The sequence below is a fragment of the Drosophila persimilis genome, unplaced genomic scaffold (genome assembly GCF_003286085.1).
Source record: "Drosophila persimilis strain 14011-0111.01,24,50 unplaced genomic scaffold, DperRS2 tig00000572-arrow-pilon, whole genome shotgun sequence".
Lineage (NCBI taxonomy): Eukaryota > Metazoa > Arthropoda > Insecta > Diptera > Drosophilidae > Drosophila > Drosophila persimilis.
In genome coordinates this window covers 934,618-948,921 of record NW_020825321.1, presented here as the reverse complement: position 1 = coordinate 948,921, position 14,304 = coordinate 934,618, and the positions used below count along the sequence as shown (strand labels likewise).

At 37.0% G+C, this 14,304-nt stretch overlaps 1 protein-coding gene across 1 annotated transcript in view; it reads right to left on the bottom strand.

Moving 5' to 3' along the window:
* Positions 1-573: 573 nt before the first annotated feature.
* Positions 574-14,304, bottom strand: part of LOC113566122 (beta-ureidopropionase) — a 36,833-nt gene continuing 23,102 nt past the window's right edge. The window contains exons 2-4 of the mRNA XM_026990248.1: positions 1,548-1,810; positions 867-1,486; positions 574-813 (exon numbers count right to left, since the gene is read on the bottom strand). Coding sequence (XP_026846049.1) covers positions 625-813; positions 867-1,486; positions 1,548-1,810 — 1,072 coding nt within the window. The 3' untranslated portion in view covers positions 574-624. The remainder of the gene's footprint in view (positions 814-866; positions 1,487-1,547; positions 1,811-14,304) is intronic.

The following is a 14,304-nucleotide window of genomic DNA, read 5'->3' as shown; positions in this document are numbered from 1 at the left end:
AATGAGGAGTCAAAGTTGCCGAAAAAGCTCGGCAGCTTCCCTCCTCCTGAGCGTCCGCTACGATCATAGCTTTGCTTCTAAACAGTATAAGAGCTGTCATCAGTAACAGTATATACGTTTCGACGGAAACGCTTACATTTGATTGTAAAGCACATCTAGATGTGCTCTGTTAAATTATATAAGGGAATCTTGAAGCTGTAAACAAACACAATTACAAAAAATTTAATTTAATCAACAATATACAAATAATTTAATTTAATGAACAGTATAAAATTATAGTTTATAGTTAATATATTGCTCCAGCAGATATCGAAGCATCTGAACTTGCCGCAGCACATGTACAAAAAAAATGACTTGAACCCGATAAGAAAAAAACAATTTCAAAAGCCAAATAGAAAAATTGTTTAAGAGTACAAAGCACCGACTAAAAGATGTAAGACGTAGACTAACCAATGTGCTTAAATTTCACACTGACAAAAATAAATTGGATGTATAGGAAAACCCATGAAATCAGCTTTTGATTCCTTCTTTTTTTTTCATGCTTTATCCTAGCGTTACAAGTTTACACTTATGTTTATTGCGCTAGTCACCTTTCACATCCCAAAGAATATCTTTTTAGTCTCTTTAATCTTTTAATTTTGAAGACTCTTTGATAATTTGCGGCTTGAAGTCCGACTTCGATGCTCTTTGAAAAGATTCTGCGTAAAGGGAAAGGCGTTGTGTCATTCGGAATCCCCAGAAGTCCTTAATCTGACGGCAGAGGTTGAGATCAAGCTCAGTCACCAGCAAGCCATCTTTGTCTCGCGATAAACTCTGTAAAAATGTTGTTATGATAATGACGAAGTTTTTTTTTTGATATGACCTACCGGTGTTCTGGAGCCGTCCGGCGCAGCAACATACGATGAACCGTAAAAGGGACCAAACTCTTTGTGAGCTGTGGTACCGTCTCCCGACGTGTACTCGTTGGGAAACTTCTCTGTGCCGACTCGGTTGATAGGAACCGTGAAGTAACTATTGGCAATTGCTGCATTCCGTGCCTCAATACTCCATAGTGGCTCAGAGAGTCTACCGATTGTAGCAGAGGGATTGAACACAATCTCTGCGCCATTTAAGCCAAACATCATCCAGTTCTGTGGATGATGGCGCCCATAACAGATGTTGACAGCCAGCTTTCCGAACTCGGTTTCGAACACCGGATGAAAGGTATTACCTTCCATATAGTAGGTCGACTCATTGAAGTCTCCCACTCGGGGAATGTGGTTCTTACGATGCTTCCCCAAGTATCGTCCGTTGTTTGAGATAACTACGGCCGTATTCCAAATGGTCTCACCATGTTCTATGTCTCGTTCCAGGATTGAGTGAATAATAACCATATTGTGGGATTTAGCCAGCTCAGCGAGCATCTTTGTCGTCGGGCCATGCTCAGCCTCTTCGGCGAATTCACACCAGGGAAATTTTTCACGTGTGCAGAAGGCAAACGGCATTGCTGCACAAAACTAAAATAGTGGCAGTCCTTGAATTAGCTAAAGATTCGATTAGATACTTACTCCAAGCTTCTTGGGTACACACAATATTACATCCAGCCGCTGCTGCCGCTTTTATCATTGTTGTCACCTTGTTCCAGATCGCAGTGCGTTGATCTTCAATCGGTGCTGTAGTGGGCAACACTATTGAATTCTGAATGGCGCCGACTCGCACCACCCGTGGCTTACGTATTTGCTCCTCTCGTGCCGTAAACCGATAGCCCTTAATTTCAAATCCATGCTTCTGTGCTATTTCTGTTGCACTATCGGACAGATCAAGTATTTGGCTATAAGAAAAAATTAGGATGCATATGACGTAGAGGCAACAGTGAATTTAAAATCATAATAAAAAAAGGAAAACCAGCTTCGGACCCGGCCTCTGATACCCTTGCGGATCAATGGTTCCTGGGCCAAAAAATTATTTATAAAATTAGTGTAATCTGTGGAAAAGACATGATACTGTTGAGTTTAATTCAAATTAAAAAAGTTTGTCTATTATCGTTTTTCTAACAGCTAGATTTTTTGATTATTTTTTTCTGAGGTACATGCATATTTCTATATACAGGAAATATTCCATGGAAATGTCAACCGAGGACAAAAAATTAAAAGTCAATAAAAACACATAATTTTATACTATATTCTTATATTATATTATATATATTACATCTTGTTGAGAAATGAGCCTCGTAGTTTTTAATTCAATGTTCATGTATATTGCGATTGACCTATTTACACGCTCATGATTGTAGTACACCGCTTAAGTAACTATTTTTACGCGCATAGCTGTGTTGTTGTTTGCTCGTTTCCAGAACATAGCTGTAATGTTCTCACACGCATGGCCAGACCCGCAGCTGCACACGCCCACAGCGATGCGTTCCGTTGTTTTGCATTGAGACCGTCGCGTCGAGTCGTATCGCGTGATCTTCCAATTCCCTTTTTCTCGACTTCTTTTCGCGGAGTTAAGTCAGTAGAACCTTCTAGACGAAGCCGCCCGCACGCATACTTTGTACCGCCGCAGAATCGAACCCCCCGATGTTCTTGTAATATAATTGTACTATAACCACCAATATTAAATAATCAATAAAACTAAATAAGCTCAAGATATAAACGATTATACAGTCCACTAATTCATAACCACATAACGATCAAAAGATCGCTTTTTCGGTATTTTTATAGTCATGTCTTCCTTAACTACTTTCTCCAATAAGAAAGATGATTCTTGATAAAAGTTTTTCCTACAAGTCTCTCTTAAAAGCCAACTAACTTGTTTTTAAAAAAATTTGTTCGGATTTATGTTAGAATGTTAGGAGATCAAAATAAAAAAAAAACTTTGAAAAATCGTACGTTCGCGACGAGTACCTATTCAATTTAAAAACGAGGGGGAACGTTGTGTGCGGGAGTGGCGCGGCGTAGCCACTGCAAATTAGATTGTTCTTTTTGTTCTTTTTTTCAAAGTTGTAGGTGCTACAGAAGGAAGGGGGTGGGGCGAAATTGTGAAATACTTTTGTAACAGTAACTTCAACAGCAACTAGAATTCCCCGCTTGTGCCCGCTTTCTTCTGCGAATAGATCTGGAAAGCCCCCATGGTTTAACAAAAAGTTATCCAGTCTAAAAAACTTAAAATCAAGGCTTTCTAAAAAATTTCAAGAAGGTACTTTTCAATTTCACATTTTTGCTCAATTTTTTCAAACCACATATTCTGAGGAAAGCTACTCTGAACATCCGTTCTCACACGGTTTACCGAGGTCGAACGGCATTTTCAGTCCCTTGTTAAATGAATGTTCTCTACTTCATGATCTTTTACTAGCTAAGCCGGTGCTCTCACCGGGCCCAGACGGGGTTCGAGGTTGTGTACTCAGGTACTTCGCCGATGTTCTTTGTGGACCCTTACTTAAACTATTCACCCTGCCCACTGATTCTTCTTGCTTCCCCCCCATCTGGAAGGAATCGTTTATAATTCCTCTCCATAAAAAGGGTAGCAAGTCTGACGCAAAAAATTATATTGGTGTTCAAACATGAACATATTATCGTCAACACAATGCCACTTTCGGCCCCTTGCAGAATGTTTAAATATAAATAGATTATTGTACACATAAACTCATGTAACAACACCGATCTCTAAAGAAATAACATAAAGTAGACAAGTTATGACTGCACTGGTGTAAACAGAGATCTGTAACCCATTAATACGACAACAAAACACAAGTGGAGAAAAAACTTAACAAATGCGGTCCTAAAATAAAACTAATGTAAGCATGTACTCAAATAGACACCCTCAGTAAAGTGTATCCTCTGCGTAGGTCTAACGATAATTATAGACTACAAAATTGTACCTCCTACCTCATTGTCCAATCACATATAATAATGTCCAATCAGTATAAAATAAATTAATGAAACGAAAGTTTCAATTAATAATTTGGAAAAATACGAGCTAAACAGGCTGTATTTTTAATAGATAACTGGGTATATCTATTGTGATCGGAGAATAAAAAAAAAAAAAATAAATAAAAATTAATGAAACGGAAGTTTCAATTAATAATTTTGAAAAATACGAGCTGTACAGGCTGTATTTTAATAGATAACGAAATATGTATATCTATTGTAATTGAAAAATAAAAATTTTTCGCGACGGTGGCGTTTTCGAGGCCGGAACATCGAAAGAGAAAAAAAAATAATAATCCGAAACATCGAAAGTGCTTAATGGCTAGAATTGAAAAAAAAAGTGGCAAATAACTGTGACTGTGAAAAAGAAATATATAAATGGGTTTGTGTGTGCCCATTGTGCCAGCATCAATAACTGCAGCGACAGCGATATCAGCAGCAGCGACTTAAGCAGAGGCAACACCAGCAGCAGCAACAGCGGTATCAGCAGCAGCGACTTCAGAGGCAGCAGTAACAACAACAGCAGAAGCAGAATTCATCAGCTAAGTCTCATATTTCAAATTGTTTTTAAGCCTAATTAAGTAAAATTAAAAAAAAAAAATTGAACTAAGATGTTGTCGGAACAAATAATTAAGCTATTAGAGGCTCAAGCAGCGATATCAAGGGAGATTAAAAAGATTGAAGCTGGTCATTTGACCAGCGATGTATTCCAAAGGTTAGGAGACCTTAAAAACAAAGTTACAGGCAATAATTCTGCACTGTTAACATATGGAGTAGTCGATCATGACTACTATAAGAGACAGCAGTACGAAAAAATGATTAAAAATATAGAGGACATACATAAAAAGTATGTAGAGTCAAAAAATAATGAAACATTAACGAAAGGGAAGGTAGAAAAAACAAAGTTACAATCAGTGGAGACTGGAACTTTGAAGGAAGACATAGAGCCCAAAATTAACAATAGCATAGAAAAAGTATCTGAGGAAATCGTCAGAATAGTGGAAAACCTGAGGACATATTTAGAGCAAACCATGCAGAGGTTTGATCAGGCTAAAATGGGAGAGTGTAGAATGAGAAAGGAAAAAATTGAGTTCCTCAGTAAAAGACTGAGATCAAAAATTGAGGAGTATTATCATAGCTATGAAACAAACGACAGCTTCGACAATCAGATCGGAGATTTGGAATTTGATATTCAAAGCATGTTGAGCAACCTATTTGCTGAAGAAAACAGCATGGATACTAAAAGGGCAATGGTAAAAAAAGAAGATATCGATTTGCCCGATCTTTCGAAAGTGGAGGTACCCACATTCTCAGGCGAAGAAAAAGAGTGGGACGGCTTTTCACAAATATTTTGTGAATTAATTCATAACAGAGATAGTCTGAGTACATCTCTAAAATTCAATTATTTGAAAATCGCGATAAAGGGTGAGGCACGGATTATGGTAGCTCACCTTTTAACTGGGCCGCTGGAGAATTATAATGCCGCTTGGGAATTGCTGACCAAGCGGTATGAAAATAAGCGAAACATTTTTTCGGATCAGCTGAATCGTTTACTAGACTTACCAATGCTAGATCACGATTCAGCGAAACATATTAAATGGTTTTCTGATTCTATAAATGAGTCAATACATTTAATTAAATTAAAGTCACATTTAACAGAAGAAGTTGATGTGATTTTCGCGTACATTGTGTTGAAAAAATTCAACAAAGATACCTTACAATTTCATGAAAGTCATATAAAAAGGACAAAAGAGATCCAAGCATTGCCAGATGTGATGGAATTTTTAGAACAACGGTACACTTCTCTTTATACATCGCAGGATAAAGAGTGGAAACCGTTGAAAAAAGTAGTGCAATATGGTAAAATAAAAGAAAATTGTCCGTTATGTAAAATGGCAGGACATACCATAATTCACTGCTATAAGTTTAAGGGAATGAGTCCGATAGATAGAGGCCAGTTTATTAAAAAACAGCGCCTTTGCACAAAATGCTGTAGGCATGATATGTATAAGAAATGCTTTTCTGAAATTTTATGTGGGATTTGTAAAAACCTCATCATACGATGCTCCATATTCCCTACGAAAAGAGGGAAAATGTTAACACTTGCTTGACAAAAGAACAAGCGTTCTTAGCCACAGCACTTATAAAAGTAAGGGCAAGGAATGGTGGCTATCAAAACCTTAGAGCTCTCATTGATTGTGGGTCGCAATGTACCATAATTTCAGAAGAAGCTGCGCAAATATTAAACTTAGTACGAAAAAGAGCGAACACCGAGGTAAGTGGAGTGTCATCTACAGACTCTTGCACTTCAAAGTACAAATTTACTTTATCGGTAAAAACTCGTGATTATAATAAAGGTCCTCTAAATATTGAAGCAATTATTCTTCCGAAACTGATGAAAGCTTTACCATTAAAGTCTTTCAATATTGATAAAACTAAGTGGCAAGATTATGTGTTGGCAGAACCTAACTTTAACAAACCAAGTAGAGTAGATATAATAATTGGGATAGATTTGTATACCCATATTTTAAAAGACGGAGTAGTAAAAATAGACGGACTACTTGGACAAAATACAGAATTCGAATGGATTATATCCGGTTGCACCAAATCAAAAGGTGATAAATTTATTGTGGCGACAACAATTGAAGTTGGGGACTTAGAGCGGTTCTGGGAATTGGAAAGTGAAAAGAATGACGTAGAAGAAGATGTGTGCGAGGAGCATTTCTTGGAAACAACAAGAATAGATGAGAATGGTAGGTATGTAGTTAAAATACCATTTAAAAAAGAAAAGGATCTAGGAGATTCAAAACCCCAAGCTATAGCGCGATTTTATAGTTTAGAAAGAAAGCTCAGCAATAATAAAACATTAAAAGAAAATTATGTAATGTTCATGCATGAATATAAAATCTTAGGACATATGGTAGAGTCCAAAGAAGATGGGAAATATTATTTACCCCATCAAGGAGTCATAAGAGATTCCAGTCTAACGACAAAGCTGAGGGTGGTTTTCGATGCTTCAGCAAAAACCACAAACAATAAAAGTTTAAATGATATCATGTGGGTTGGACCAAGGGTCCAAAAAGATATCTTCGATATTATGGTGAAATGGCGTAAATGGCCATTTGAAATATCTGCGGACATTGAAAAAATGTACCGGCAAATTAATGTTGATAAAGACGATCAACAATATTTGCATATAATTTGGAGAGATAATCCAAAAGAAAAGTTAAAAGATTATAAACTTACAACCGTTACGTACGGTACAGCTTCAGCACCCTACTTAGCAACCAGGGTGCTTGTTGCAATAGCAGATAATTACAAAAATCCAGCAATTAGGGAAATCATAAAGAATGATTTTTATATGGACGACCTGATGACAGGTGCCGACACGATACTGGATGCTAAAAAGCATGTAAAGGAAGTTACCCGGAAGTTTGATGAGGTTGGGTTTAACTTAAGAAAGTGGATAACAAATATCCCAGAAATTATAGAAGGCATTAGAGATGACCAAGAAAATAAAGTATTAACCATTGAGGAGAATGAATCCATCAAAACATTAGGACTACAATGGGAACCGGTTAAAGACGAGTTTAGGTTCAATTTCCACTATGAACCAATTAAGAAAAATAACAAAAGAATAGTATTATCTACCTTAGCCAAGATATATGACCCCTTAGGCTGGTTGTCTCCAGTGACACTTGTCGGAAAATTGTTTATTCAAAAACTTTGGCTAGCAGACAACAATTGGGATGAAGAATTATCAGAACAGGATATCCATTCCAGGAATGGAATTCGTTTAAAAATAGTTTAACAGAGTTAGAGAGCATTCGGATACCGAGATGGCTAAATTCTCAGCACAATAAGTCGATGCAAATTCATGGGTTTGCCGATGCATCCGAAAAGGCTTATGCTGCCGTAGTGTATGCCAAGGTAGATAGTTCTACAATTATAATAACCAGCAAAGGCAAAGTTAATCCAAAGAAGAATCGGAAAACTATTCCAAAATTAGAACTTTGTGCAGCACATCTTCTGGAAAAAATTAATTCAACGGGTGAAAGTAGCGGTTGGAAGTAATGTAGTGTTATGCCTGGAGCGATTCTACTATTACTCTAGCCTGGATTAAGAATGGAGACAATAAAGACAAGTTTATCAGGCGTCGAACTGACGAAGTAAGAAAGATTAAAGAAACTAAATGGGGACACGTTAGAACTGAAGACAATCCAGCAGATGTAGCATCAAGGGGCATTAGTGCAGATAAGCTAAAAGATTTTAAGATTTGGTGGAAAGGGCCTCAATGGTTGGCGAAATCTAAGGAACATTGGCCAAAAGAGGAAATTGAAGAAAAATTAGTTGTGAGCACAACAATGGTAATAGCAAAAAATAACATTTTTTGTGAATTATTACAAAAATATTCGTGTATGCATAAACTAGAAAGAGTCATTGCATATGTATGAGGTTTATTCAAATCAAAACCAAAAAGAAAGAATTTCCTTCATTTTTGACAGTGAAGGAGATTAAGAGCGCCAAAGTATTAATAGTAAAACAACAACAAGCTATCCAATTCGGTTCCGAAATAGCTAGCCTAATTAATAAAAAGGAAATAGAAACAAATGAGGGGGAACGTTGTGAGTTGCTGCGGACACCGCAACTCTACAGTTATACCCGATACTAAGTCAGTATGGCTCTCCTCCGGCAGACGCCGCTAATATTAAACGACACGACAAAGAGTGCGTGCGAGAGAGACAGAAAATCAGTCTGAGCGTGACGTCGGGCGCTGCGTAGCCAGTACAAATTGATTTGTTTCTTTTGGCTATAAAAATGATCTGATCTGATCCAGATTCAGCAATCTGATAGATATGGTCGTTATCTATGATTCTGCGTTTTTAGTTTTCTCAAATCTGCAATATTGTGGATGCAACAGATTTTCGTCCTTTGTGTGGGCGGAAAGGGGTGGGGCGAAATTTTGAGATAAAGGTTTTATAGTGAGATCTAACAGAAGTGCGGATACCAAATTTGGTTACTCTAGCTTTAATAGTCTCTGAGATTTGTGAATATCCCCAGATTTGCATCCTTTGCGGGGGCGGAAGGGGGTGTGGCGAAATTTTGAAACAAACTCGTCTCGGTCCCATATATTAGGAGTGTGGATACCAAATTTGGTTGCTCTAGCTTTTATAGTCTCTGAGATCTAGGCGCTAATGTTTTACTCTAAGCAAAGCCGCATATGCTACGTGTGTGTTAGAGAGAGACAGGGCGAGAAAAAATGAAATTGTTTTCTTGATGCTGGCTATAATAATAATACGATCCAATTCAGATCTTTAAAATTGTGGATGCCACAGATTTTCGCCCTTTGTGGGGGCGGAAGTGGGCGGTGCGAAGTTTTGAAATATTTTTGTAGCAGCGACATATCACAGAAGTCTGGATCCAAAACATCGTTGCTCTAGCTCTTATAGTCTTTGAGCATTAGGCGCTGAAGGGGACGGACAGACGGACGGACGGACAGACGGACAGACAGACATGGCTCAATCGACTCGGCTATTGATGCTGATCAAGAATATATATACTTTATGGGGTCGGAAACGATTCCTTCTGGACGTTACACACATCCACTTTTACCACAAATCTAATATACCCCAATACTCATTTTGAGTATCGGGTAAAAAAATAAACTATTAAGCTTAAATCCGTTCTTAGATAAAGACGGATTGTTACGAGTTGGAGGTAGATTGCAAAACTCCAACGCGGAATTTGAGGTTAAACATCCCTTGATTTTAGATAAGTGTCACTTGACGTCTTTAATTATCAAGAATGCACATAACGAAACATTGCACGGTGGAATTAATCTGATGCGAAACTATATCCAGCGAAAGTTTTCGATATTTGGGCTAAGAAATTGCTTAAAGAAAAAACTTAAAGAGTGTGTCACCTGTGCTAGGTATCGACAGAATACTGCAGAACAAATTATGGGAAATCTGCCGAAACACAGAGCTACAATGTAGCACCCGTTTACAAATACAGGTGTAGACTTCGCCGGGCCTTAGCATATCCGATGCTCTAAAAACCGGGGGCAAAAATCCTATAAGGGATATATTGCCGTATTCGTATGCATGGCGACAAAAGCTATTCATTTGGAAGTAGTCAGCGATCTTACTTCAGATGCATTTCTAGCTGCACTTAGAAGATTTTTTTCAAGAAGAGGAAAATTCCCCCGGCAGGACCTCACTTCGGAGGTATTTGGGAAGCTGGGGTAAAATCAGTGAAATATCACTTAAAAAGGGTAATTGGGGACAATAATTTGACCTATGAGGAAATGGCAACTCTATTATGTCAAATTGAAGCGGTACTAAATTCACGCCCTTTGTATACAGCTACAAATGATATTGACGATCTGGATGTATTAACACCAGGTCATTTTATAATTGGAAGGCCAATATTTGGCCCGATGGAGACAATTTCAGAGGAAAAAATCGGGAATAGATGGAGATTAATTCAGAAAATGAAAAGAGAATTTTGGATTAAATGGAAAGAAGATTATTTGCACACACTGCAACAAAGAAATAAATGGAAAATAGGAATGCAGAATATTAAAACAGGACAGATTGTATTAATAAAAGATGAAACCTGTCACCCAGCTAGATGGCCCTTGGGAAAAATAGAAGAAATACATAAAGGTAGGGACGATAGAGTCAGAGTAGTAACTATAAAACATCAAGACGGGTTGATAAAACGACCTATAACTAAAATTTGTCCATTAGCTGGAATTGAGTCAGAAGAGCAAGACTCAGGAATGACTCCAAAAGAGACCAGAAGTACGCGTAGTAGACCTCGAATGTCCAAGCTAGGACTGATGGCAGCATTGTTAATGCTTGTGTTATGTTGCCAAGTTTCAAATGTAAACATTGCTGCTAGAGGAACGGCGAAGTGGTCAATTATAAAAATGAACAGTTTCACTTCGATATATTTGGACCCGATGGGGGATGTTGAAATAGTCGCCTCATCTTGGGATTTAATTTTTTATTATAACATGGACCCGTATTTCCAAATGTTAAAAAAGAGGAAAGAATTGATTGGGAAAATGAGAGTTGTGTGTGGTAAACTTTATACTTTTGAAGATCAATGCAATAATGTCTTAGATAATACGGAAAGACAAATTGCAGACCTGGAGGAAAATAATAAACTTTTCATGACTCAGGATAATAAAAGAAAGAAGCGAGCACCATTTGAGTTTATGGGCTCACTTTATCATATATTATTTGGGATAATGGACGCCGAAGATAGGGAAACGTTGGAAGAAAATATGAAAAATGTATTAGAAAACCAACATAACCTAGATGATTTAATTAAAAAACAAACATCGGTGGTAGAGTCAACGGTAAATATTCTCAAAAGAACTACCGAGGAAATAAATTTGAACTTTAGAAGTATGAGCGCTAGAGTAGAAAACATAACGGAAGCATTAAAGGAAAGTTTCTATGTGTACAAAGAATCCATAAATTTCTTTATGGTAACAAAGCAACTAAGCTCCTTGATTGAAGACTGCAATAAAATTCAATCAGCAGTTATTAATCTACTGATAGATATTAATCATGGTAGACTAAATCCAAATATTTTAAAACCTATACAATTAAAGGGAGAAATAGCAAAAAAAAAAAAGATAACTTATTAGAAACATTGGTGCTTCCAGGAAAAAGAACAGGAACAGAATTGAAGGAAATTTACAGCCTATTAACAGCGAAAGGAATTTTTGTTGATAACAAATTAATTCTGAACGTGAAGATTCCCCTGTTTGGTAGACACGCATCCCATTTGTTTAGGATAATTCCAATGCCAGTTGAGCATGAACAAGAATTAGTCAAGGTAGATTTGAGCTCCAGGTATTTAGTATATAATTTCGAAATTGATTCCTATCATTCGATGACTGAAGCTACCTTGAACAAATGCCAAAAATGGCAAACGAATAGAAGAGTATGCGAAGGTAATTGGCCTTGGAGCAATGCCAATGATAATGCTTGTGAGATAGCTCCTTTCAAACTAAAAGGTAATTCAAATTGCGTTTATAGGAAGATAGCAGAGACAAGGTCATTTTGGGTCGAATTAGAGAGACAGGGTAGTTGGCTTTTCAAAGTTCCAGTAAACACTAATGCTAGAATTCAATGTAGTAACTCAAATCAAGAACTAATTGATCTTCCGCAACAAGGAATTTTAACAACAATAAATGGTTGTACTGTGCGAACCGATGACAAAATACTAGTACTTCATCGCAGTATTCAAACTGTAAGCTACGAAAAAATTTTATCCTTTTATACAAGTAATATAAGTAAAATACCAAAAATTGTTTTGAATCCATTAACAGTACCATTAATTAACCATACAGAGAAAATGGATAAGTTAAGAAACAAATTAAAATTTTTAAAAGAAGGTCATCATGATTTAAAAGGACTTAAGTTCCATCATGTATCTGGACATGCTGCCTTGATTATCGGAATCATAATAATAATAATATTAATAATCTATGCCATAAGAAGAATTAAAGTAGCACGAAGACTGAAAACGATAGCACTTCCCTACCCACTGTAATTGACTGTAAATGATTATCTGTACTTGTAATTATAGCTATAAAGAAAATGTACACAAAAAGGTTCACAAGAATCAAAATACAAACAATGCCACTTTCGGCCCTTTGCAGAATGTTCAAACATGAACATATTATCGTCAATACAATGCCACTTTCGGCCCCTTGCAGAATGTTTAAATATAAATAGATTATTGTACACATAAACTCATGTAAAAACACCGATCTGTAAAGAAATAACATAAAGTAGACAAGTTATAACTGCACTGGTGTAAACAGAGATCTGATACGACAACAAAACACAAGTGGAGAAAACACTTAACAAATGCGGTCCTAAAATAAAACTAATGTAAGCATGTACTCAAATAGACACCCTCAGTAAAGTGTATCCTCTGCGTAGGTCTAACGATAATTATAGACTACCAAATTGTACCTCCTACCTCATTGTCAAATCACATATAAGGCTCTGATTTTAAGAATAAAATTTAGTTTAAATTTACAACTCAACTCGCAAATGTCTAGACTTTTCTTTTAAGGTCTTAACAATTGGTATAGCAAAGTTATCTGCTATTCCTAAAATGTTTGAGAAGGTTTTAACTCCTGAAAGTCACTTTTATCTCCAACTCAGCATGGATTTATAAGGCAGCGATTAACCACCACGAACTTGTTAGAGTTTACCTCTTTTATTATTAAAGACATTCAAGGTCACTTACAGACGGATATCATTTACCCCGAATTTAGTAAAGCATTCGACGCTGTACACCATTCCCTGCTAGCGCATAAACTTGACCTTTTAGTGTTTCCGCCCAACCTCCTGAGATGGATTTCTAGGATGGATTTCACCTCGCTAGTTCTTCCGATCGTCTCTTTTCTCTTCGGGGCCCTCACTGGGATGCGGGTGTGGGACTCCAATTTAACTCTGGTAGACTTCTATTAGTAAACCTCCCATCCTTAGTTAACCGTAGAAAAATGCTTGGTGTGATATTTATGCAAAACTTGATCAAGGGTGACATAGACAGACCTGATCTGTTGATCCCTTCACGATTCCTATTAGACTCACTAGAAATTTTATACCGTTGTTCCTTACACTTTTTACATGGAATTATTCCTTGCATGAACCGTTTAGGGTCTTACGGATTATAATTCCTTCTACCATATTATGTTCACCACTAATACTCTTCCTCTTATTAAATTACTAATCCTCACACACCTTTCTAGTAATAAGTAATTGTAGTGGTTTTTGTATTTTGAATGCATGCATACATCTCCTAGGAACTATAGTTCCTAGTGAAACTATAGGGAAACTGTGACATATTTTAGTGGTCTACTCACAATTGTCAAAGTTATTCGATGTTTTCATAGCGCACCATGTAGGAATCGTGAAACCAGGGCTAACTACGTCACTATAGATCAAGTAGGCACAAAAAAAAACCAAGCATTTTTCTACGATTAACTAGGATGAACGGTTTATTAAAAGGCAAGATAGCAATCTGACACTTGCATGCCAATTGCATTTTATTGCTGTACTTTTTACTGAGGGCCCTATAAACAACAGCCAGATTCTAAAAACGAACGCACTAGCGAAATATAAAGAGTTGTCGCTATATAGGGATCATCATTAACCACGTCTTTATAAACCTAAGCACGCCCATGGCCTTATCTAACATGGTAGAAATGTGTTCAGAAATCTTTGACTTCGCGTCTAAGATCATCATCATCAACCAGGCTAATTCTCTCAAGAAAACCACCGCATAGGATGTCAGGAGCCAACAAGGGGATGGAACGATTAAATGTTATTTCGTACATTTCGAGACATTAAGATGTAAAAAA